Source organism: Brachypodium distachyon, chromosome 5 (assembly GCF_000005505.3).
Source record: "Brachypodium distachyon strain Bd21 chromosome 5, Brachypodium_distachyon_v3.0, whole genome shotgun sequence".
NCBI classification, from domain to species: Eukaryota; Viridiplantae; Streptophyta; class Magnoliopsida; order Poales; family Poaceae; genus Brachypodium; species Brachypodium distachyon.
In genome coordinates, this window is record NC_016135.3 from 24,618,400 (window position 1) to 24,639,459 (window position 21,060).

Genomic DNA, 21,060 nt, shown 5'->3' on the forward strand with positions numbered 1-21,060 from the left:
ATCTTGATCTGCTTGTGCCTAAACAAGACGTACGTATATACTTAGAAAGTACGGAGTACGTATTTACGCACACATCATGTAAAGATGAGTCGTCTTTTTTTTTCCGAATCGGACATCTTTCATCCCATTTTCCATTCCTTTCAGTGCGGTTAGCGACTGTGAAGAACATGTTTATACATGGCGGCTTCTCGATCGGCGCCTGACTCTGAATCATACCGTCTTGTAAACATCATGCACAGGAGACTTGATCTGTGCATACGCAGATACGCTTAAATAATTGGTCCTCCACGCATGCATGATTGCCCAAGTTGCTACTCATTTGGTTTGCTCGCACTTAAGTGACTTAATTATCAGCATTCATTTGGTTAGAAAGAATTTTACTCTACACTGCTAGACAGCCAAGATAATGGCAATATATACAGTACTCCTTCCGTCCAACAAAGGATGTTTCAACTTTAACTAAATTTGAATGCATTTGTACACTAAGTCATGTCAAATACATCTAAATTTTAAAAAACTTGAGACATTTTTTGTTGTACGGAGGTAGTATACCAAATTGGTTGGTCAGGACCAGCACCACTATCACCCTTCACGCCAAAATTAAAAGCAAGATCGATCGACAGACGTTGAAGCTAGAGACCAGGCTGCAGGTGTTCCTGAAAACACGTAGCCTTGCCACTGCCAGGCCGGTCGGCGATTCATTTCCTTTTATGGCAGTACAGCTGATGGTATATACGAATACGATATGTACTTTAATCGGTCCCTCCCCTCCGTGAATCATGGCCCATCTTGTGGGCGAATGGATTGATTATGATGGAGGTATATATAGATATCATCTTGACAGGATCGTCGTGTTTACTAAAATCTGCATGCACATCTTTAACGGTATGACAGATCGATATTTTCAATTCGGGCATATATGGCTACAGGAGCATACTATTTCGGAAACGTTGCTCTTAGTGTGAAAAGGACGAAATAACAAGCGTCGTCGCATATCGAGACATCATAACATGACAGCCTCCGAACCGTGGGCATGTCTCGATTGGCGACAACCATACCCATCCGATTAAGTTTTTTCTTATATTTTGTACTTGCATGAATCTTGGTGATTGGATCAGACGCGCGGTTGTTAGCTTCGAATTGAAAATAATTATTTCTTAGTCGTCTTAGAAATAGTGAAACCATATGCAAATTGGTCGCTTTGCAGGAATTGGGTGATGACTTAACGAAAGAGGAGAAATAAAACCACACCCCCCACCCCCATCCCCCAAGAAAAGCACATATCGATCTAAAAGGATTTTTAGCATAATGACAGGATTGGGTTTGGCTTAGTGAAAACCTTTCGGATTCCATGGAATTTATCATCATGAAGAACTTGTAGCAAGTAGTTTACCGTACAAGCTAGGTAGAAGAACTTGTTCTCAATCAGAGCAATATTGAATTAATGATACGGCGATCAACCCCAAACAGTTTACACACTACAAGGTTGAAGCTATTGTTAGACGTCTATTGATCCTCTTCATTGTTTTTCATTTCTAGTTATTCCTATGTTGCTCTTCTCTTGCTATATTCAGCCACTTCTCCATGATATCCGTTCTCTGTCACCACCACAACTCCATATCACACAATGGAGTCTTGCGGTGTCGCCTTTCTATTAGAATTCTCACCTTTGTCTGCCACGACCGAACAACTAGACATTGAGCCACCTGGCCCTATCATCTTTATATGTGCGCCTTTGACGATCGCATCAAGACAAACTAGACGATATGCATCATCCACCCACATATTCTCAACCTAGCTTCTTGATGTACTATGTTGTCCTTGGATCCTCGCCAACAACCTGGCATCTGACACACAAGTCTACCAATCGTCTTTCTCAGGCATGGTTGGCAACGTCGCCTCCACCATTGGACTCCATGTCCCTCACGGGCCTTTCCTTTGGACTCATGGAAGCAGAACAAAATTCCCCTCCCCTAAACTTAGTAAACCTACCCCTTATGTCTCCGCCGAGGTGAAGGATCAAGTCTGCTTTTGGTTAGCTCGGCTTTGTCTCTCCTCATTATGTTACATTTGCCAATCATAAAATTTAGAGAGAATGCGAGGATGAAAATGTAAGTGTCCATCAATCTCCCACAGGATGGTGGAAAAAAAAATGCAAACGAGACTTGACCAAATTTCAGTAACTGAATAGAAAACATGTTTTAAATAGTTTTTTTCATAATTTTTAGAAAGCTTGTCTAATTTGTTTTGAACAAATTTCGGACAATATCTAGTTGTTCGGCAGAAGGGTGACAAGTTTTTCAAAGTTTTGTCATAAAATTTTCAAAGCTTGTCGATTTTTCTTGAAAGCTTGTTCAAAGAACTTGGAGGTACACCCCATAAATTTAGAAAGTTTGTCCAAAAAGTTGGAAGTCCATCACTGGAATTTTGGAAGTTTCTCCAAAAAGAAACTGGAATCCACGCTACAAATTTTGAAAAAAATTACAAGTCCTTCAAGAAATTTTAAAAGTTTAGCAACATTTATTAAATCGTCCACTTCACTTACAAGTTATAGTGGCAAAGACTTTACATGTCCAACAACGAACAAATAAACCTAGTACTCCCTCCAATATATAATAATTAAGTGTCGCTCATTTAGTACGGCAACACTTACTATGGATCAAAGGGAGTAGTTATTGAAGAAAACTTACAGACACAAATGAACAAATTATATATGTATAGCACACGCACGCACACGTTTCAATCTTGAGGATAATATACATAGCATGCGGTAACGAATTGTTCGCTGCCGTTGAGTTGTAGCCTGCAGGAGTATGATCCAATTAACAAGCAGTCAAGCACCAATTGTTGGCTTGTTGCTGAGCCCGTGCGCGTAGAAGAACTGGGAAAACGGGTGTAGCCTGTAGCCTAGTATTGCATCTGCTGGTAGCCGGCGTCGAGCATACACTGATCATTGGACCACTTGAGTTCGTCGAGGGCCGCTGCCGCGCCATAGTGGCCATCGGCTAATTCGCTGGCGGCGGAGGCCGTGAAGGCGCCAGTTAACCCCGGCAGGTCCTCCAACCACGGCAGATGTTGGGTGTCAGTGGCCGCCGGGCCACTGCTGCCACCGGCGCCGAGGCCAGCCATTGAAGCCATCATGCTGGAGATCGAGACCAACGAGTGCCCAGTACCAGAGGAGCCATGCGTGTCCAAGTAACCAGCACTGATCTCCGTTGTTCCGTTGTACATGTGCCCGGACGTCGCCAAGGTTACATCGCTGCAGCCTCTGACCGGAGTCACGGTCACGCTCTCACTGACGTCGTCCATGCTGATGGTCTGGATATACATGTAGCTCTCAGCTTCTATCTGCACCAGTACTGGGTCAAGAAGGGGCGCCGCCATATCATCATTGTGCTGCACTCCCATGGATGACAAGATGTGCCCGGTTTCGCTGAAAAGCACTGTCGTGCCCGTGCTAACTATGACCGGGTTGCCTTCGACGATGGCACCGTGGTGGCGGAGCGGCTGCTGCTTCTTGACGAACGAGCTCCAGAAGTTCTTCACCTCGTTGTCCGTCCGTCCCGGCAGCCGCGCCGCGATCTGAGACCACCTGCATGCATGCCCGGCCATGAATTTGAAGGAGCAATGAATATAGAGATCAGATTAATATATTGAACAAGCGAGAGATCAGCAAATTCCCCATTAATTCGATCAGCTACCAATTTGACTAGATAGAATAGGACCGAGCTAGTAATCCAATCTGCATGTAATGTGATTTACCTGTTGCCTAGGACAGAATGGAGATTGAGGATGAGGTCTTTCTCTTCCTGGGACAACGCGACCCGCTTCAGGTCCGGCCTCAGGTAGTTTATCCACCGCAGCCTGCAGCTCTTTCCGCACCTCTCAAGGCCTATTGCGATTTCAATTGCAACGAGGTTATTGATTGATTCCATCAGAGTATAGTAGCACTTTCAACAAGCTAGATTAATCCTCATTTTCCACACGCACGCGTGCGCACGCACAATCAACGTATATATATGATCGATCATACAGCTGGATTAGTGGAGTGCTGCCACCAAATTAAACTGACAGGTTAAAGATCCGTTGTATTATTGTAAAGCTAGTCATGAAGTATTACCTGCAAGCTTGGGGACATGACTCCAGCAGCCATGGCCAAACGTGGCAATGTGGTTCCTCAGCTTCATGTCCTCCTCGGGCGACCAGAGGCCTCTCCGCAGCCGCTTCCTGCTGGGGACACGCAGCTGCTTCGGCATGTCGCCAGCCGCCTGATCGATGAGCCGCGACACAGAAGAGGCTGCGCAGATGGCTAGCTGTTCCAAGCTGAGACGACGATGACGACCGCAATATACAACTATATATACAAGGACGGACAGTGCTCACACGCAGAGAGACGAAGAAGATGGTTAGGTATAAGAGAGAGCTGGGTTCTAAAGATCAGTGTATATGCGCACAGATGACACCGAAATGCTGTTTGACAAGTCTAAGTATATGGAGTGTATATATTGAGTGGTGGAATTGATTTGATGAGTTAATATCATCATCTAATACGCCATAGGGTCGCAATCTAAAATTCCATTATGCGTACTAGTTGTGATATTATGTGTTGAAAAATAATTTGCTTATAAGGGTCGGGTCCTAGCAAGCTTTCTATGTGACAATAATGACCAAATCGAAGGGAGTTCAAAGCAGTCAATTCACCGACAAGGCTAAGATCAAGCCATCGGGGCAAGTCAACAGATCTCTATGTGGGCATGTGGCAAGCCAGTGAGTCAAAAGAGCAAAAGGGCTAAAGCACAACGGTAAAAGACCTGAGTGTGAAGGAAAAGGACGAAGAATAAGTAAAAAGAAAAGAGGAAGGGTTTAAATGGAAGAAGGTGAAGAAAATGTCAAGCGCACCAACGTCTCGAGGCCTCCCCTGACCGTCCGAAACTCATGAGCCCAGTTTCTGCAATGAGTTTCTCAACCTAATAGGCCGGATTCGTTCCCGCACTCTTGCAGCCCAACAGCAGCTGAAAAGGCCCATTCCATTCGGACAAACGTGAACGAATCTCAGTTGTTTTAGGAAAAAAAAAGTTGTTCGAGAAAAAGAACGAATGCCAATTTTTATTTGAACATTTGCATCCGAAGGCCATATACTCCCTTCAAAACCAACAAAATAATAATCGGAAGGACATATAACTCCATCTGAAAAAGAAAAATGCCCAGGATCACCGGTGCACACCGTTAACCGGCAGCAGTCCTTGCTCGGTTGCTCCTGACTCTGATCATCCTGCTTGCTGTTGCTTATACGTGTGCTTGTTGTTGATTGTACTACCTCAACTATGTGGAAGAAGCAACCAAGTCTCTAGCAAGGATTTTCCTTCTTTATATATCTCGTATGATTGCAACAAGACCATTTCTTCTTCAAGCAACGACTCTCTTCTCTCTGTCATTTCCTATCCTCTTCTCCACATCAGAAAAATTGACGAGGCACCTCTTAAGAAAGAGTTGACGTATACTATTACTTATGTTTGTAGTCAATGGTGTATGCAAGAGATAAACGTGAGGCCCACCCACCAGCGTATGGTGCTACATGTGTACAGGGTATTTTTCAGAAATTCTTCAACCACGTGCTTGTTAATTCGATCCACCTCGATCGGCAACAAATTTCAGTGAAGCGCCAGACGGAGGCCAGAGTCTACCGAGTGTCAACGAAGGTGAAGGCCAAGGCCGCCAAAAATCTGTGGCGTAAATGATGAGTCATCAATAATTTATTGTTAACTTTGTCAAATGATTTTAGTCTGAAAAAAAATATATGCGCCGGGTGACTGAGCCACGACGAGAGCACCGAAAAAGTTTCTTCAGAGCAGTTGGTGGAGATGCCGTCGCCGTCGCGCAACAGGTTGTTTCCTGCCTGCGTATACTTGATACACGGTACTCTGAGATTCCTCGACGGGAGGAAACCGCACAGTGGAGATGCCGTCGCGCAACAGTGTCCCAGCAGAGTTAGCAGCGCCATGAGGATGATGGAGCTCCTGTCGACGCCACGCCATTGCCGTGTTTGTCTGGACACGGCCGCGGGCGCCCATATGCTGCTGCGACCTGCCTGCAGAGAAGAAGAGACCGCAGACTGTTTTAGCCAGCCGTGAGATCGTGACCCGTCGCTGGTCGTTCTCAGGGTGTGTTCGGAATCAGTCCAGCTTTCCAAAAATTCTACATGGAGCAATGCCGAACAGGTTAGCTCCAAGAAGCTAAATCTGCGAAGCTGACCATTTGATGTACAAAAAGCGGAGCGATCTCAAACCGTGGAGCAGTGAGAAATTACGGACGAACTGCCACTGCCAAGTGAAAAACGATTCGTTCATCTCTTTTCTTTCTCCCCTCGTTCAGTTGATACCCCAACGCCACATCCCAACACACCGGGAGGGCTCTCCACCGTCGCACAACGTCGAGTCCATCCTCAGCTTCGGTCGCCGCCACACTAGCCCCGGCCCGAGGCGCTCCCACCACCGAAGCTTCTCTGCGCCCCCGCCTGCAACCCGGAGCAATTCAATTCCTCGGTGTCAACCTGCCGCGGCTGTTCCGTTCCACGGTCGTGCGGCCGCCGGGTCCTTGACCACCTCCGGTTGCAGATCCGGCCGCGGGGTCCGTGACCTCCTCTTCCCTGACCTCCACCCGGTTGCAGCTCGTCGGACACATCAAACCAACCGACCAATCAATTCAATTCCTCCTTTCCTGTTCTTGAATGAATCAATTTAGTTCCTCCTTCCATGCACTTCAATCGATTTGAGGCCAATTGATGATTTGGGGGCAGGAATTTGCATTGCGGGGATTTTTTTTCTCTTGAGAATCATTCGCGTTGCAGGGATTTTATTATTTCACAAGGCACTAACCACGAGCCCAGGCTCCGATTCAGACGCCAGAGTTGTTGTGGGAAGCTGGATAGTTTCATGAAGCCGGACCGTTTCCGAACGATCCCTCGGTAAGCAGCAGCAGTAGTAGACCGTACGAGGAGAATTAACAAAACACTGTCCGTCTCATGCCTTGGATAGCTCTCCTCGCTCAGGTTCAGGCCCAAGTTTAGCTGTAGTCTGATGTAGCAGTTGACTGACTATGTTGTTGTTTCAGTGACGCATGACAATACGGGATGCACTGGCTTGGCTCGGCCATCGGTCTCGTGTTCTTGTGACCATCACGAGTCATGCATGGCGTAAGCACGGCAACCACTCTGCGGAGTCTTTGCAGGGGCGATAGAAAAACCTATACACCTAAACTGCTCCGACTCAACGGCCGCCGATGCCAACGCCATCGTCGTGTGCGTCCGGCCGTCTGCCGTGGCAGCTGCGAGACAGCGACGCCGGAGACGTCGGCCCTGGTCCGTCCAAGTATCCAATCTAAATATCTAATAGGCCAACATTCATAAATTTGAGCTGGTATTGGAGTATTTGGCTCCCGATCCTAGGGTCGCGCTAAATCGGCAGTATCAGGAGCAGTACTACAAGCATAATAAAACCCGGAATGGAGTGCAGAATTTTGTTTTCACTGTAAGAGAAAGCACAGGCTAGGGAGTACTAGCAGTAGGAATTAGGACCCTGTCCCCGGAGCATCAAGTCCCGAGTGATCCACGTGTCTGTGTCACATCACACGATAAGAGCGAGTTAAAAAATGGTTCCAGATCAAAACCATAACCTCCTCGTTTCAAAAAAAGTGTTTCTAAATGCAGCCTTGTCAGCTGTAGGCATAAACTATTTTTGAATTGTGTAGCCCAAGAGGGAGCGTGGGGACAGCACAGAGGCCTATATCAGCACAGATCACGGGGCCAATCTCTCAACCCAGTTCTCAGCAGCAGCAGGGGCAGCAGGCTAGCCACTGCGCCCTGTTTAACCGTACTGTCGGGGGACACCCACCGAGATAGTAGAAATTTCAAAACTTGGATGTCACATTGCTCCACCAGTTGTGATTTGACAATGCATCTTGATCTGCTGCCACAAATACGTACTCTAAGCAAAAACACATTGCATCTTGATCCAATGTCACATCTTCAGGTTCAAGCTTTCCTGATTGGTACTCCTAGCTGGATTCAGAACGCAAGGTTCTTCTGTTCATGGGGTACTTTTCTGTACTTTTTTTTTTTTTGAAGCGAACTGGCGAAAGCCAGCCTGTTCCTGTACATTTTGGTTCCTAAAGAAATGTTATTTACATCGACAACTCAGAGTAAATTCAGAGCTCTGCTCTAATTCTAAAATCCGGAGTAGTACCGTATATTACAACAATCAGAAAAACAAGACGTAAATCGGCTGCAGCGAACAAGAAGAACCCGCGACAAGACAAGGAGAATCTGATGCGTTATTTCCAGCAAGGCCACTACGGAGTAGTGCTACCTAGCTAATCATGCGGATCTCTGAGCACCATGGCCAGCTTCTTCTCCGGCCCGTTCTTCCTCCGGCCGCCCTCCCTCTCCTTCTTCTCCTTGGCCGGCGAAGCCGGGGAGAAGAAGAGGTGGCCGAACCCGAACACGTTGATCACCGGGTCCACGCGCACGTTGGTGGAGTATGACCTCTCCATGCCCCTCGGCCGCGGCCGCCGCGCGCCCATGCCGATGCCGATGCCGGCGCCGGCCGCGGCGGGCGTGCTCGAGCTCCGCTCCAGCCCGCGGAACACCACGCGCCCCGACGCGCTCACCCGCGGGCTCTCGGCTGCCACCGCCGGCCGCCGTGGCCGCGCGGGAGCGCGCGGGTGCCACGGCAGCGCGCTGGAGCTCCCCCTGCCGGAGTCGGAGGAGGACGAAGAGGAAGAGGAGACTCGGGTCAGGAGCGGGTACTTCATGGGCGCGGCGGGCGCGGCGGCGATGGTTGGCTTCTTGGACATGAGGTGGAGGAGGCTGGCGACGGGCGCGGAGCGCGTGCGCAGCGGCGGGCGGTGGCGGGCGGAGTCGTCGCAGGAGGAGGAGGAGGTTGCCGTGGATGAGGACGAAGACGAGGAGGAGTCGCGCGAGAGGAGCGGCCGGGAATAACAATGCGGCTCCGAGCGAGTCTTCGTCTTCGTGGTCGTGCCGCCGGGGCTTGGCTTGGGCTGCTGCTTCTTGGTGGTCACGAGGAGGAGGAGATCGCGCCAGCGTCTCCCCGCGCACCGCGGGGCGCGCGGCGACGCCGGCTCCGACTCCGAGAGAGCTTCATCCTCCTCCTGCTGCTGCAGATGCAGCTCCGCGCACGGCGCCGGCGCCGGATGGGAACGGGGAAGGGGAGGCGGAGGCGGGAGGAGGGGCACGAGCTTGCCGCCGGAGAAGAGCTCGTCTGCGGCGGTGAGTAAGGCCCCGGCATTCGCGGGGATGCGGAACTCGAACTCGCCGCAGCCGTCGGTGTGATCCACCGGAGGCTTCGACAGGGGGGCGTGGAACGCGAAGGGGGCCGGCGAGGTCACGGCGGCGGCGCTCATTGCCAGCGGCGTCGGCGGGGCATTAAAGCGTGCCGTGCGTGGGCGGGCGGTGGGGGAGCTGTGTTTGTTAACTTCGTCGGCGTGTCAACGGAAGGAGGAAGAAGCGAAGAAGCTCCCGTATATATGCGGGCGGTGTCGTGTCGTGCTACCGGGTCGCGGGCGAAGGGTTCTCCGGGCTCCGGAGTCCGGACCCGGGAAGAAGGGTATACGAGGCAGGCAGGCAAGGCAACCCACCGATGGGCGTCTGCCGACGTTTGCTTGAATCGGAAGAGTGGTTCACCAAAACCAAAACCAATTACTGCTCTGCCTCTGCATGCCATGGGGATCACCGGCTGCTTTGAGATTACCATTCGATCAGTGCTTTGTCTTCGATTGACATGGGCTTACAATTTACATGTTGGTGGAGCTGCACAGTGTGCCGAGCAAGTCGAGTTAAACATTCTACTAGAGGAATGGAATCTCGGTTGATCAAGTTGATGAGAATTGAAGCGTGAGATTTTTGGCAAGTCTGTCAGTTGACATCGATCGATCAATCCGTTCATCCAGAAAACGAGTGGCATTGATGTTGCCCAAACGCAGTTACTGCTGCGTACATACATCGATGAAAAGTTCATCTATACGGAGTACTACAGATCACATCCGGCCGAGACGAAACAGCGCTGCAGATACGCTCGTCTCCGATCCAAAGTTCATTCGTTAAATACGAGCTCTCGTAAATAACCTCCCGTATAGTACGAATGATGCAGTCGTGTTGCAGTAATTCATGCGGTAGTGCAATTAGATTGCCTCCGCACGCACTCTGGCTGAAATGGCCTGCTCTGCAGAGGTTCATTTTTCCTCATGCAGGAGTTTTTTTTGTTTTTGCAAGGGGTACTTTTAGATTAGTACAGTTGCTGGATAAAAGAAATGAAGAAACAGAGTTCAGAGATAGACACAAAGAAGCAGGTGAAGGAACGGTCCAAAAACGCAAATCAATCAAGAATGTGCGCTCCGGAGTTGGGTTCGTTACTCTATCACTAACAATAATCTAGCCAGGATTCAATTATATATCCAATGAATTGACTTGATGATTTGGGTCTCTCTTTGGCTTCGTGCGGCCACCGCAGCCGAAAGGCAAAGGGAAACGAATCTAGCTGTTGCGCGGAGAGATAAAAACCACCGAACCGACAAAACCTGTCATGTACAAGTACCAGCAGAGAAATGCGTGAAATGCAATGCCGCCTGATGCCTTCTTTTAATACTACAGCGGTACGTACATTATTCTCTTCTCTGTCTAGTCCTAGAGTTGGTTTAGCTTAGCATCCCAAGATTAACATAACGGAAGATCACGTATACATTGCATATCTGCATTCCCCAAATTAAGTTCTGGCCGCGTGGAAGGAACATCAACAAACCGAGCTTTTTCGAGGCCGTCTATGATTCCGAAGAACATGGCCTAGCCAGCTAGTAGCTTAGCTATCCAACCCCCTTTTTAACAACAACTAATAAAGCCCCTCGTTTAATTTTACGCTGCGACGTGGATCCATAATTCCGTAAAGACGAAGCAGCATGATGCTGCTGTCACGGAGAATGTTGGCGGACAAAGGGAAGCAGCAAAGCAAAGGCGCCCCCCCGCCGTGCCAATCAATCATTTCCAATGGAGCGTTGTCCCTCAAAAGCTGCGGTCCGAGCTTGATTAGCTTGTTATCATCAACTATGGAGTGTGTGAAGCCACCGAGACCGGCCATTATCGTCCCGTCTGTTCTCTTCCTTTTCCCTTTGGACAGATCATGGTGAGGCAGAAAAAGAGAGAGGAAATGTGCATGCTACGGTTCGTCAGGTGTCTCTGCTCTCTGGCTGCTCTTGTTCTGCTACAGCTCCTAGGCTCCTAGCTTCCTAGTTCCTACCACAACAGATGTCCAAATGGGATAGCGGCCATAAACGGAATCCAAAGGGACATGGGTTGGGCTCCATCTGGGCCTTGAATCTCAAAATGGGCCGTACATCAGGACGGCGTTCTACGGCCTATTGGACAATGTGGAAGCTATAGCATGGCAATTTTTTCTCAAAAAAAAAAATTCTGGCAATTTCTACGGAGTTATGCTGACTTGCACGATTTTCAGTTGCAGGTGTTCTTATCAGCACTTGTTGCCTCGAGGCGATCGACAGTCCCCTGACAAGTACACATACCGAACAGATTCACTTCATTTGAAGCTTATGCAGTTATCTTATCTGACAGCACAACCTGCAAAGTGCCGTTTGCTAAATCGTCTCCAGGAACTAAACCATTTTTATATGCAATCAGAACGGTCAGCCCGGTGAACCGTTCTCACGGACATCTTCTTCTCATCAGGTTAGCTCCCCAACTGGATCATTCGCTGATTCGTCGGAAATGTGCACGTGGGAACAATTTCTGCAGGTTACACGAGTACTTATTAAGTAGACTTTCACAGATGATGCCAACCTGCAAATCTTGGGTCAGATTCAGAGAATGCCAGCTCTCAGATAACCTCGGCGCGTGCCAAGGTTGTTTATGTACAACGTTATCCAGACCGTGGAGGAAGTTTCGTTCGATCAGATCGTGTTTTCGTAATTATTTACCATGATTTCGTGACACGCAACCATGCAGTATTCAGCACCTTTGGACACCGGCACTTGATTTCCTTTGTAAAAAAAATACTAGCATCTGATGCATGCACGAACAGCTGTCAAAATTCAGACAAGAACTAGCTACGAGAAATGTCAGTGGATGATTGCCTTCTTGCCTCACTGCTTCCATGACGTCGATCTTACACGCCGACGCCGAGTGATTGGACGGCCATGGCTGCTATCTCCCCACTTGAAATTGTTTGACGAAACCAAGATTGCTTCAGGTAGGTTAAGTTGTCACGCAGAATGAGATCTCGCTTACGTGTTTGACAGCGTTAACGGTAAGTAAGGCTGCTGCACAGGAGGGTGGCATCGGTTATTTGTCAGGATCTGAGCTTCAGGTGTATGTATCTGTCACAGTTTGCTACCCAGATCGACCACATTATATCCATCGAGGCACTTATATAATTATGGATCTCTGAGGTCTTGACTTGGGTAGCTCACTTGATTTTCCCTTCTCTGAAAAGGACTGACACGACTATCTCCTAAGATGGAAGAATGGCCGGGCGAACTGAACTGCTTAACAGGTAACCGGAAGTACTGAAAGTCATGGGGATATTAGGCATGGTACATGTGTTATTTTTCTATATCAACATTCTCTTATTTGACAAGAAACGCCGGATCCATCCGTGCGCGTGTCCACGGCATGGATCCGATTGCGAAAGCGGCAGCAGCTGACCACTCGATCGCTTCAGAGAGTAGACTTTTTTGCCAAGTCTATTCTTCAGGCGTGTGTGTTCAAACTCTGAGTGAGATCGATCGATCGGGGCTTACATTAACATGCGCCTGACCTGATACATCTCCTGAGAATGGCAACGATACGTATACCAAATTTGCCTGGACAAATTCATCTCATCTTTAGCCCCTTTTTCACTGAAAAAGATAGCCGTTGAGTGTAGCAGCCCTCGTCCACAGACAAAAGCTATGGCCTTTTCAACTGCCCGGCACCCGACGGCGACAACAGTACGCACACATCATTTACGTTCCCTTCTCCTCCACCGGGAATTAACCAAAACAAGCATAAAAAGGCACAAAATCCAGTTGGAATTGTTTCAACCACGGCGATCGCCATCGACGGAATAACAACTCGCCCCGTCGTTTTCTTCCCCGTTTTAACTTACCAATCTACCCTTAAAGCAGGTTGGAGGTTCCCGAACGTAAAAGTGTTTGACATGGTCACAGGATCGAGTCACAAGGGCAGTAACAAAAAGTTCTTCTCCTCGGCAAGTCGGCATGACGAGACCTTTTTTTTTCGAGGAAGAGGCATGACGAGACATCATGCCGCCATGGACCATGAGCACGCAGAAAATACTTACCACCTGGCGTGACCGGCTCTGGTTGTCCGGTCTCGTCAGGACTACTCGGAAGACAGTGTTAGTTTGGCAGTTTTGGATTAGCCCGCCCCCTGATTGGGGAAAACCCCTATTCCTTGCTTCACATGTCATGATTGATTGATGATCATTAGACCGATCCTACGCGCGACAATTCCTTTGCATGCACACTGTTGGATCGAGGGATGAGGAATAGTATATCCAGAATAGTTAACGGCGCGTCCGTTTTGCTTTCGTTTTTTTATAGTAGTACGTGTGATGTACTTAGAATCAGTTATTTTTCCCGATTGGAAAAACAGACCAGGCGACTGGTTCAAAAGAATTTGCATCATCAACAGTACGATCCCATAGATCTTTCAGTCACAGGCTCAATGACAAAGAGAGAGGTCCATGGCTAGATCTCTCTCGCTTTCTATTAATACCCCCATCGTGTTCGTGTCCTCCTCCGTTCTCTCAGATTACTTTTTGCGTCCTAGCTAGCTGAAGCTCAGGCGCGAGCTGAACACATACACGAGAGGATAGATATGAGGTCGATGAGCATGGTGGAGGCGAGGCTGCCGCCGGGGTTCCGGTTCCACCCGAGGGACGACGAGCTCGTGCTGGACTACCTCTGCTGCAAGCTCTCCGGCACGGGTGGCGGCGGCGGCGGCGGTGTGGACATGGTGGACGTCGACCTCAACAAGTGCGAGCCGTGGGAGCTGCCAGGTACGATCTGCCCCTTAAATTTGCATCTCTACCAGTAAGGAATGATACGAGATGACAGCAAACAACCGTGGCAAAAATAAAAACCAAATTCTTTTGGCTTCGCCCGGGTTCGAACCGGAGACCTTCAGTGTGTTAGACTGACGTGATAACCAACTACACCACGAAACCTTGATGATCTAAGTCAATTAAAAAGGTAAATAACTGTAGTTTAAAATTTATTTGTCCAGTCGTGAGTGGTTTTGATTCTAGTCCTAATGTTACGAATATCTAAGTACGAGAGGAACAATGCTTCGTCCTCTTCAGTCCTCACCGTGTTGCTTATTCTCTCCTTAATTGCACTGCATGAACTCGACGATCGACATCGACCAGACGCGGCATGCGTGGGGGGCAGGGAGTGGTACTTCTTCAGCCGGCACGACCGAAAGTATGCGACGGGACAGCGCACCAACCGCGCCACGCGCTCCGGCTACTGGAAGGCCACGGGAAAGGACCGCGAGATCATCGCAGCCGCAGGAAACGGCGGAGAGGCGGTGATCGTCGGGATGCGCAAGACGCTCGTGTTCTACCGAGGGAGAGCGCCCAAGGGGAGCAAGACACAGTGGATCATGCACGAGTTCCGCCGGGCGGACCAGACGCCGCGCCGAGAGGCCGTCGATGACCATCAGCTGATCGCCGGCCAGTACAACTTCTCGTCGACTCTCCTCGAGGTATACACACCACCGCTACATACTGCATGCAGGCATTCGATCCTGTCCAGTACATTACTATGGGAGTTAATTCTCAGTCTCTTAAGAAATAGTTTTTTTCAATCAACAATCGTAACCATCCAATAAAATTTTTTTTATCCATCAAACCTACATTAATTTTAGACAAATCTTAGTGATTGAATCAAAAGGTTGCGATCATCGACTAAGAAATAATTATTTCTCAGTCGCCTAAGAAATAGCAAAACCGCGGTACTATTTAATGGATCGATTAGTCTTTTATTTTGCCCAAGATAATCACTCGTTCCTGCAGAGAAAGCAGGGCTTCGTCTCTTGCAACCCTTAATTAACCGTGACAGATAGAAAATAATCTATATGTATTTCTCATATTCAGGTATTATAGGTTCTGCTGCCTGCTCTGAACACACTGATATGACAAATAACTATATATGCTAGTTGCGGTCAATCTGTTATGCCACTTGCCAGTCATTATATGTGACCTAGACTCGTGATATTGTCCAGTTATTACATTATCTGTCGCAACATGGTGCACACGCATGCACATCAACTAGTAATAGGTAGGCCGCCCCAACTCCCAAATTCTTTTAAGGCAATGGTTCCATTCCAACTTCCAAGGTTGTTCGCTTGGCTCCATCACCATACATCAGCCTACTATAAAAACTTCCAAGTTGACATTTGTTTTTGTCAGTCCAAAGTTCATGTTGCCAGCTTTTTCTCTGTCAACGTATTTCCAAGTTGCCATTTTGTCCTTACCAGATGTCAACGAGAGTTCAGGTCGCCTGCTAGCTAATTAAGAACACGTGTAATTATTAATACTCCTCGTTGCGGCCAGACAAAGATCGATCGGTCCTGTTTGAATGTTTCAAGGTCAAAACAGAAACAGGACGGCATGTACTTAACACAAGTAGAGGACGCACTACTAACCGAAAATCCTGCGTGGTGCAGGAGGACTGGGTGCTATGCAGGGTGTTCTACAAAAGCGTAGCCGGCGCTCCTCCAAGACTATCATCCTACAACGAAGCAGAAGAAGGTTCGCTGAACAGTGACCTCGGCCTCGGCGTGGCGCCGGCGCCGGCCATGCTGCCAATGTCTTCTGCCGGCGTCGCGCCCGCGCCGTTGCTGTCCGTGAGCTTCGGGGACTTGTTTAGCGACATTGTTCAGGGCAGCAGCAGCAGTGACAACCCGAGGCCGGAGCTCGCCGAGGTCGACTGGAGCGTCGTCGACGGCGGCGGCTACACGCGGCAGAGTGGCATGTCGCACACATGGAACCCGTTCTGAATCTGAACTTCTGAAGCTAGGTAGCAGTGGATGTGTGTACTAGTTGTAGTATGTGGTGTACGTACGTTGTGCTTAATTATTCAGGTAGCAATTCTTTCGCTTTTCTTTGACGGTGCAACTTTCTGGAATCGACTTGTTTCAGAATTCCTGTGCCGTGGTCAGCCACTCGGTGACACGTACGATGTGCATTGGTGAAATGGCTTTGTCGTAGCAGGGGGCTTACTTTTCTGAAAGCGACTGAAAATGTTGTGGATTTGCATAGGTTTTGAGTGGTAATATGGAACTGGAAACGGTAGCAGAACAGATGACAATTTCAGCGATACCTACTACACAAGTGCCATGCATTACTCGTAATGAAAGAAAACATATCCATGCATAGCTAGAACTAGCCACTCCTTACTGTCTTTAACTCGACCTTAGGACCCAGTGCTTACATATGCAATCGTTAATGTGAAAAATGGCATGGAAAATCGTACACCTATGTATTGGGCTTAAGCCCGGGGGCCAGGGCCCAGTGCTTTTTCTGAACTTCCCAAGCACTCCCACTAATCCAGCCCATAGAGTGGGATCGATCTAGCAGACGCATCGAAGTATCGAACCAGACTACCAGAGCGCTCCGCCTCGCTGCGCCGAAGACGGCCTCAGGAGAACCCTAGCCGCGCTGCCTCGCTTCGCCGGAGCTCCCTACAACCGTCGCCGCTGATCGAGCTCTCCGGGACGCCATCCCTGCCTGGGCCACCTCTAGAGCTCCCCGCGAGCCGCGACGCCTTCCTCGTCGGCCGCGTCCAGGAGGTACGACTTCAGTCCACCACTCACCCCTGTCTCTAGTGGATGGACTCATGGACCAGGAGGTCGCTGCCTCCCTGTCCCGCCCAGTGCACCAGTCCACCCCGCCGCGGCAGCTCCAGCGATAATTTCCAAATTTTCCTCCATGGTTCCCTCTAGTTGATTCGTTTCAGTGTAATGGGGGAAACTTAGTTGATTCGTTTCCGTGCAATGGGGTAAACGGGTTGTTTAGCTTCAATTGATCAATCTTCCGTTCAATACATGATGAATTTTTCCGTAACATCGGAGATACTGATATGATTGAGAATGGTTGGGATCATTAAGCATCAGAAAGCTAATATTTGGTTGTAGCTATGCGTGTGTGTGTCCTGCTATTCTAGACAGATCACTGAATAGGGAAAAGTGGCTATGCTGCTATGGGCAATGTCCGTTACTTACGGCTGTGTATGTTCTGCTGTTGTACCTCATGCTTGCCGATCAATAGGAGTACAAGTGTTATTTTTTGAACGGAGAATGTTCAGATATGCTTGTTGATCAAACTCAAATATTCTATTTTTAGGAGAATCAATCTCAAGTACTCAGTCATCAGATGTACAAACACAAGTAACATGTTGCTGCCTTAATTTTGAATTCAGTAGACTTTGGTTAGTTTGGTATTTACTGAAACCATACCAAAACAGTTTGGTATATACCAAACTGAACTGTATTTTGACTCCATACTGTATTTACTGAAGTTTATTTACTGAAAAACACATTTTATCAAACCAAATCAGCCGAATGCATAGGCCTGCCTTAGTCGTCTCTGATCTAGGGCTAAGGAGAATTAGAGCGAGCCATTAAGGTCTGTTCACAAGGTCTATTTGTTGCGAGGAATAGAAACCTGTTGAATAAGAGAGACAAATCAATTTAACAATTGGCACTTAAAGTAAAGGGCAAAAGATCCATGGCAATGAACTAAAGGGCATCTGACATGAGGCGACTGAACTTTTGGAGCAAGCAATCCGTTCTTCCATTGTTTCATATCCTGTAATTTTGGAGCTTCATATCCTGGAGCAAGCAAGGAAGCTATCTCTGAGGAAGCAGGAAGAGGCTGCAGGTTCTGGTCCTCTGGCCTTCGCAGAACTGGCTAGTGCAAACAAGGGCTAGGGAGATGCAGATGCTGCAGAGGGAGATACACAGCAGAATAAGGTTGTTATCACGGAGATGGAAGAGTTTGTGTGGGGCCTGCAGTTGAATGAAGGTAAGTGACTACAAAGAATTTTGTGAACGAATTTGAAACAACTGTACAGAGCTGACAAATCAATCAAGTATTTGATATTAACTACTGCTGTTATCTTGTTGCAGAAACATGCAAGCCAGAAGCAGAAGATGTGTTTATGAATGAAGATCATGATACCATGCCTTTAGGTACTCTAGCAAAAGATGACAACACACAGTTTGCCAGTGATCAAAGAAGAAACCATCATTGAAGACCCGGTAAAGGTTGAAGAGGAAGAAGTCAAACCAGATCTTGTTGTACATGAAGCTGCAGTTGGCAAGGGGTTTGGCTGGTGCTTTGAAGTTTCTTCAGGAGCGAGGGACCCTCAACGAGGGCACAAATTGGGGAGGCAGAACCACCGATAAGAAGAAAAGAAGCCTTGTTGGTATCGAGGATGGACCAAAAGAAATTCGCATAGAAAGAATGGATGAATTTGGTCGAGTGGTAACTAATCGCCTGCATTCTGTTCTATCCACCCTCACAACTGGTCCTCCCATCTATGAAATCCAATCACTGAAGTGCATCTTGGTGTGCTAGCTATTATTTCGGCAACACCGATTTTCCTATTTTGTTATTGCATACCTGTAGATATATAAATTTTAGACACCGTCTTTTTCCCTCTCAGTGTGTTGATAGTACTCTCTAATTTGATCCCTCATCTGTATTTACTTAACCTCTCGAAGAGCATATGCCACAGAGTACTGATATTTACCATGACTTCGTGTGTTTTTTGTTAGATGACACCTACAGAGGCATTTAGGGATCTTTCGCACAAATTCCATGGCAAGGGGCCAGGTAAAATGAAGCTGGAAAAACGACAGAAGAAGTACCAGGATGATTTGAAGACTAAGCAAATGAAATCTTCTGACACGCCTTTAATGTTCGCGGAAAAGATGAGAGAGGCTCAAGCTCGTGGCCAAACACCATAGCTTGTTTTAAGTGGCAATGCAAAATCAGGGTAATGTTCACAGCATACACTTCTAACCTGCATAGTTCATGTTTTTTAGTCCTGTCGATGCTACTATGCTTTCTTCATTACTTGATATCCTTGAATGCATTCACTCAAAGAATGCACAAGTTACTCTATGGATCTGTAGGGATTATGGCACTCTTAGTTTCTTTTACCAATTTTTCTTGGGTTAGCTGTACAAATGTCAATGCAAAAACTTCTTTTATTTGGTTAACAAACTTCCCATTCCAGACCATTGTTTAGGTTTACATTTTGAAGGGCTCGAGGGCCACATTGATGATTTTCTCGCATGACTCTAAATCTATAATGGAGATGATGTGATATACTAATATAATGAAGGAGTATGATCTACCTATTATCCCATCAAGTAGCTAACATTTTTTCCTTTCCTGTGCTGTGTTAGCCCTACTCCTTAAATTAAAATGGCTAACTTTTAATTCCTTAGTAATCTGCTTTCCTGTTAGTTTATTTCTCGCCGAGGCATCTGACGAATTTTCTATGTGACACAGTCCTACAGGTGACGCTAGTGGCTTTGCCAGCGTGGAGAAAGCGCATCCTGGGAGCCTGACGCCCATGCTTGGGGACAAAAAGGTTGGCTGCGATATTCCCTGTTCTATTCTGTATTTACTTTACTGTACGATGGGTAATGCCTCGTACATATAATTTTTGCTATATCCAGGTACGTGCTACTACTACTGACTTGTTTTCTTTGTCAGGTCGAGCACTTTCTAGGCATCAAACGAAGCGCCCAGGCTGGAAGCATGCCTCCGCTACCTCCAAAGAAGCCCAGGAACTGATGTTGCAGTGGACTTGACTGCGAGTAGGATTGTAGGAGGAGCCAGTGGTACTACTAGCTTTCTAGCGAATCTGCTGCTCTGCAATCTTGGGAGCAGATTTTGAGTCGCCAGCATGGAAGACAGCGCCAGGTACCCAAAGCCACATGCGGCAGCATCCTCAAATGCGCTCAAATGTTTGCGAACCTGTAAATTTTTAATCCTAAGCTGATTTTATGGTTACGGTCTGACACAGGTGATGTAATTTTTTGTAATCCAACGGTACTTATCCATGCACGCTCTACCAGTTGCAGAGAGAGGGAGAGAGATTGAAGAACACAAGTGGTTCATATATGCTGTTCTCCTGCCACATTAATTGTGTTTAAACTGGAGCTATGGTCACTGACAGTTCAATTTTGGGCAGCTTTTAATTGTCTGCATTAAGGTTCACAGACTCTGGTGGTACTCAAAGGCAACTTGGTAAGTACTCGAAGGCAACTTAAAGTAGAAGGCTGTAGCAGTAAGTAGGGTGGGTTTTACGTGTGAGATTGGTAGGTCTTTGGTGGTGGACTAGTGGAGGCAGGTGTTTGTGGCAGTATGTAATTCTTCCATCATCACATGAACAAAGACGGAACTACGGCCCTCTGCGTTGAGTCTTGTGCTAGCTTTTGTTCTGGGAAGCTATAATTTTAACAACGAATTAAGCCTCAGATCCTATCGGGCGCGACAGTTATTGTCTATACGGTGCAGCCGCAGAATCACGTACCGAGCCACCAACAAAGACACGTCGTAGGAAACCTGTAACAGTAGCTAGTTAGATCTGTTTCCCGCTTAATAATGGCACTGACCAAACGCCGAATCTTGCTGCCGCTAAACGAGGGGCATTACTACTAGATCTGATCAGATGAGATCCATTTCTTCTCCCTCAAAACAGTGCGTGCAGGGGGCATTATAATACTGCATCGCCCAGGGGTCGTTGGAAATCTATCGCCGGATCTATATCTAACCAATCTATCTACGCATCTACAGGCTGGGAGGCGGAGAACCTAAAAGCTGCTGAAAGCCCCCTCCGCCTAATTTATAAAGCTCTCTCACACGCTACTACTGCTGCTGCTCGTACGCACCACAGGCTGATTGCCGGCCAGCACGAAAGGCACCCCCCATTATTATTCTTCCATTCCCCTCTCTC

The 21,060-nt window shown here is 47.8% G+C and overlaps 3 protein-coding genes, 1 non-coding gene and 1 pseudogene across 4 annotated transcripts; 2 read left to right on the forward strand and 3 right to left on the reverse strand.

Moving 5' to 3' along the window:
* Window positions 1-2,519: 2,519 nt before the first annotated feature.
* LOC112269412 (myb-related protein 340-like) lies at window positions 2,520-4,408 on the reverse strand. Its single transcript, XM_024456122.1, has 3 exons — window positions 4,121-4,408; window positions 3,763-3,892; window positions 2,520-3,592 (listed from the first exon to the last, which is right to left on the reverse strand). The coding sequence occupies exons 1-3, from the start codon at window positions 4,254-4,256 to the stop codon at window positions 2,908-2,910; spliced, it is 951 nt and encodes a 316-aa protein (XP_024311890.1). The 5' UTR covers window positions 4,257-4,408; the 3' UTR covers window positions 2,520-2,907.
* Window positions 4,409-8,105: 3,697 nt separating this feature from the next.
* Window positions 8,106-9,835, reverse strand: LOC100844229 (pinin). Its single transcript, XM_014895600.2, has one exon. It carries the CDS (start codon window positions 9,415-9,417, stop codon window positions 8,368-8,370), a length of 1,050 nt encoding a protein of 349 aa, XP_014751086.1. The 5' UTR covers window positions 9,418-9,835; the 3' UTR covers window positions 8,106-8,367.
* Window positions 9,836-13,641: 3,806 nt separating this feature from the next.
* LOC100837850 (NAC domain-containing protein 21/22) lies at window positions 13,642-16,332 on the forward strand. The gene is made up of 3 exons (XM_014895772.2): window positions 13,642-14,081; window positions 14,451-14,788; window positions 15,752-16,332. The coding sequence occupies exons 1-3, from the start codon at window positions 13,901-13,903 to the stop codon at window positions 16,082-16,084; spliced, it is 852 nt and encodes a 283-aa protein (XP_014751258.1). The 5' UTR covers window positions 13,642-13,900; the 3' UTR covers window positions 16,085-16,332.
* TRNAV-AAC lies at window positions 14,176-14,249 on the reverse strand. The gene has a single exon. It is a non-coding gene; the product is annotated as a tRNA-Val (tRNA).
* A 550-nt stretch (window positions 16,333-16,882) lies between the features above and the next one.
* On the forward strand, window positions 16,883-20,581 carry LOC100845149 (annotated as a pseudogene).
* The last annotated feature ends 479 nt before the right edge of the window (window positions 20,582-21,060 follow it).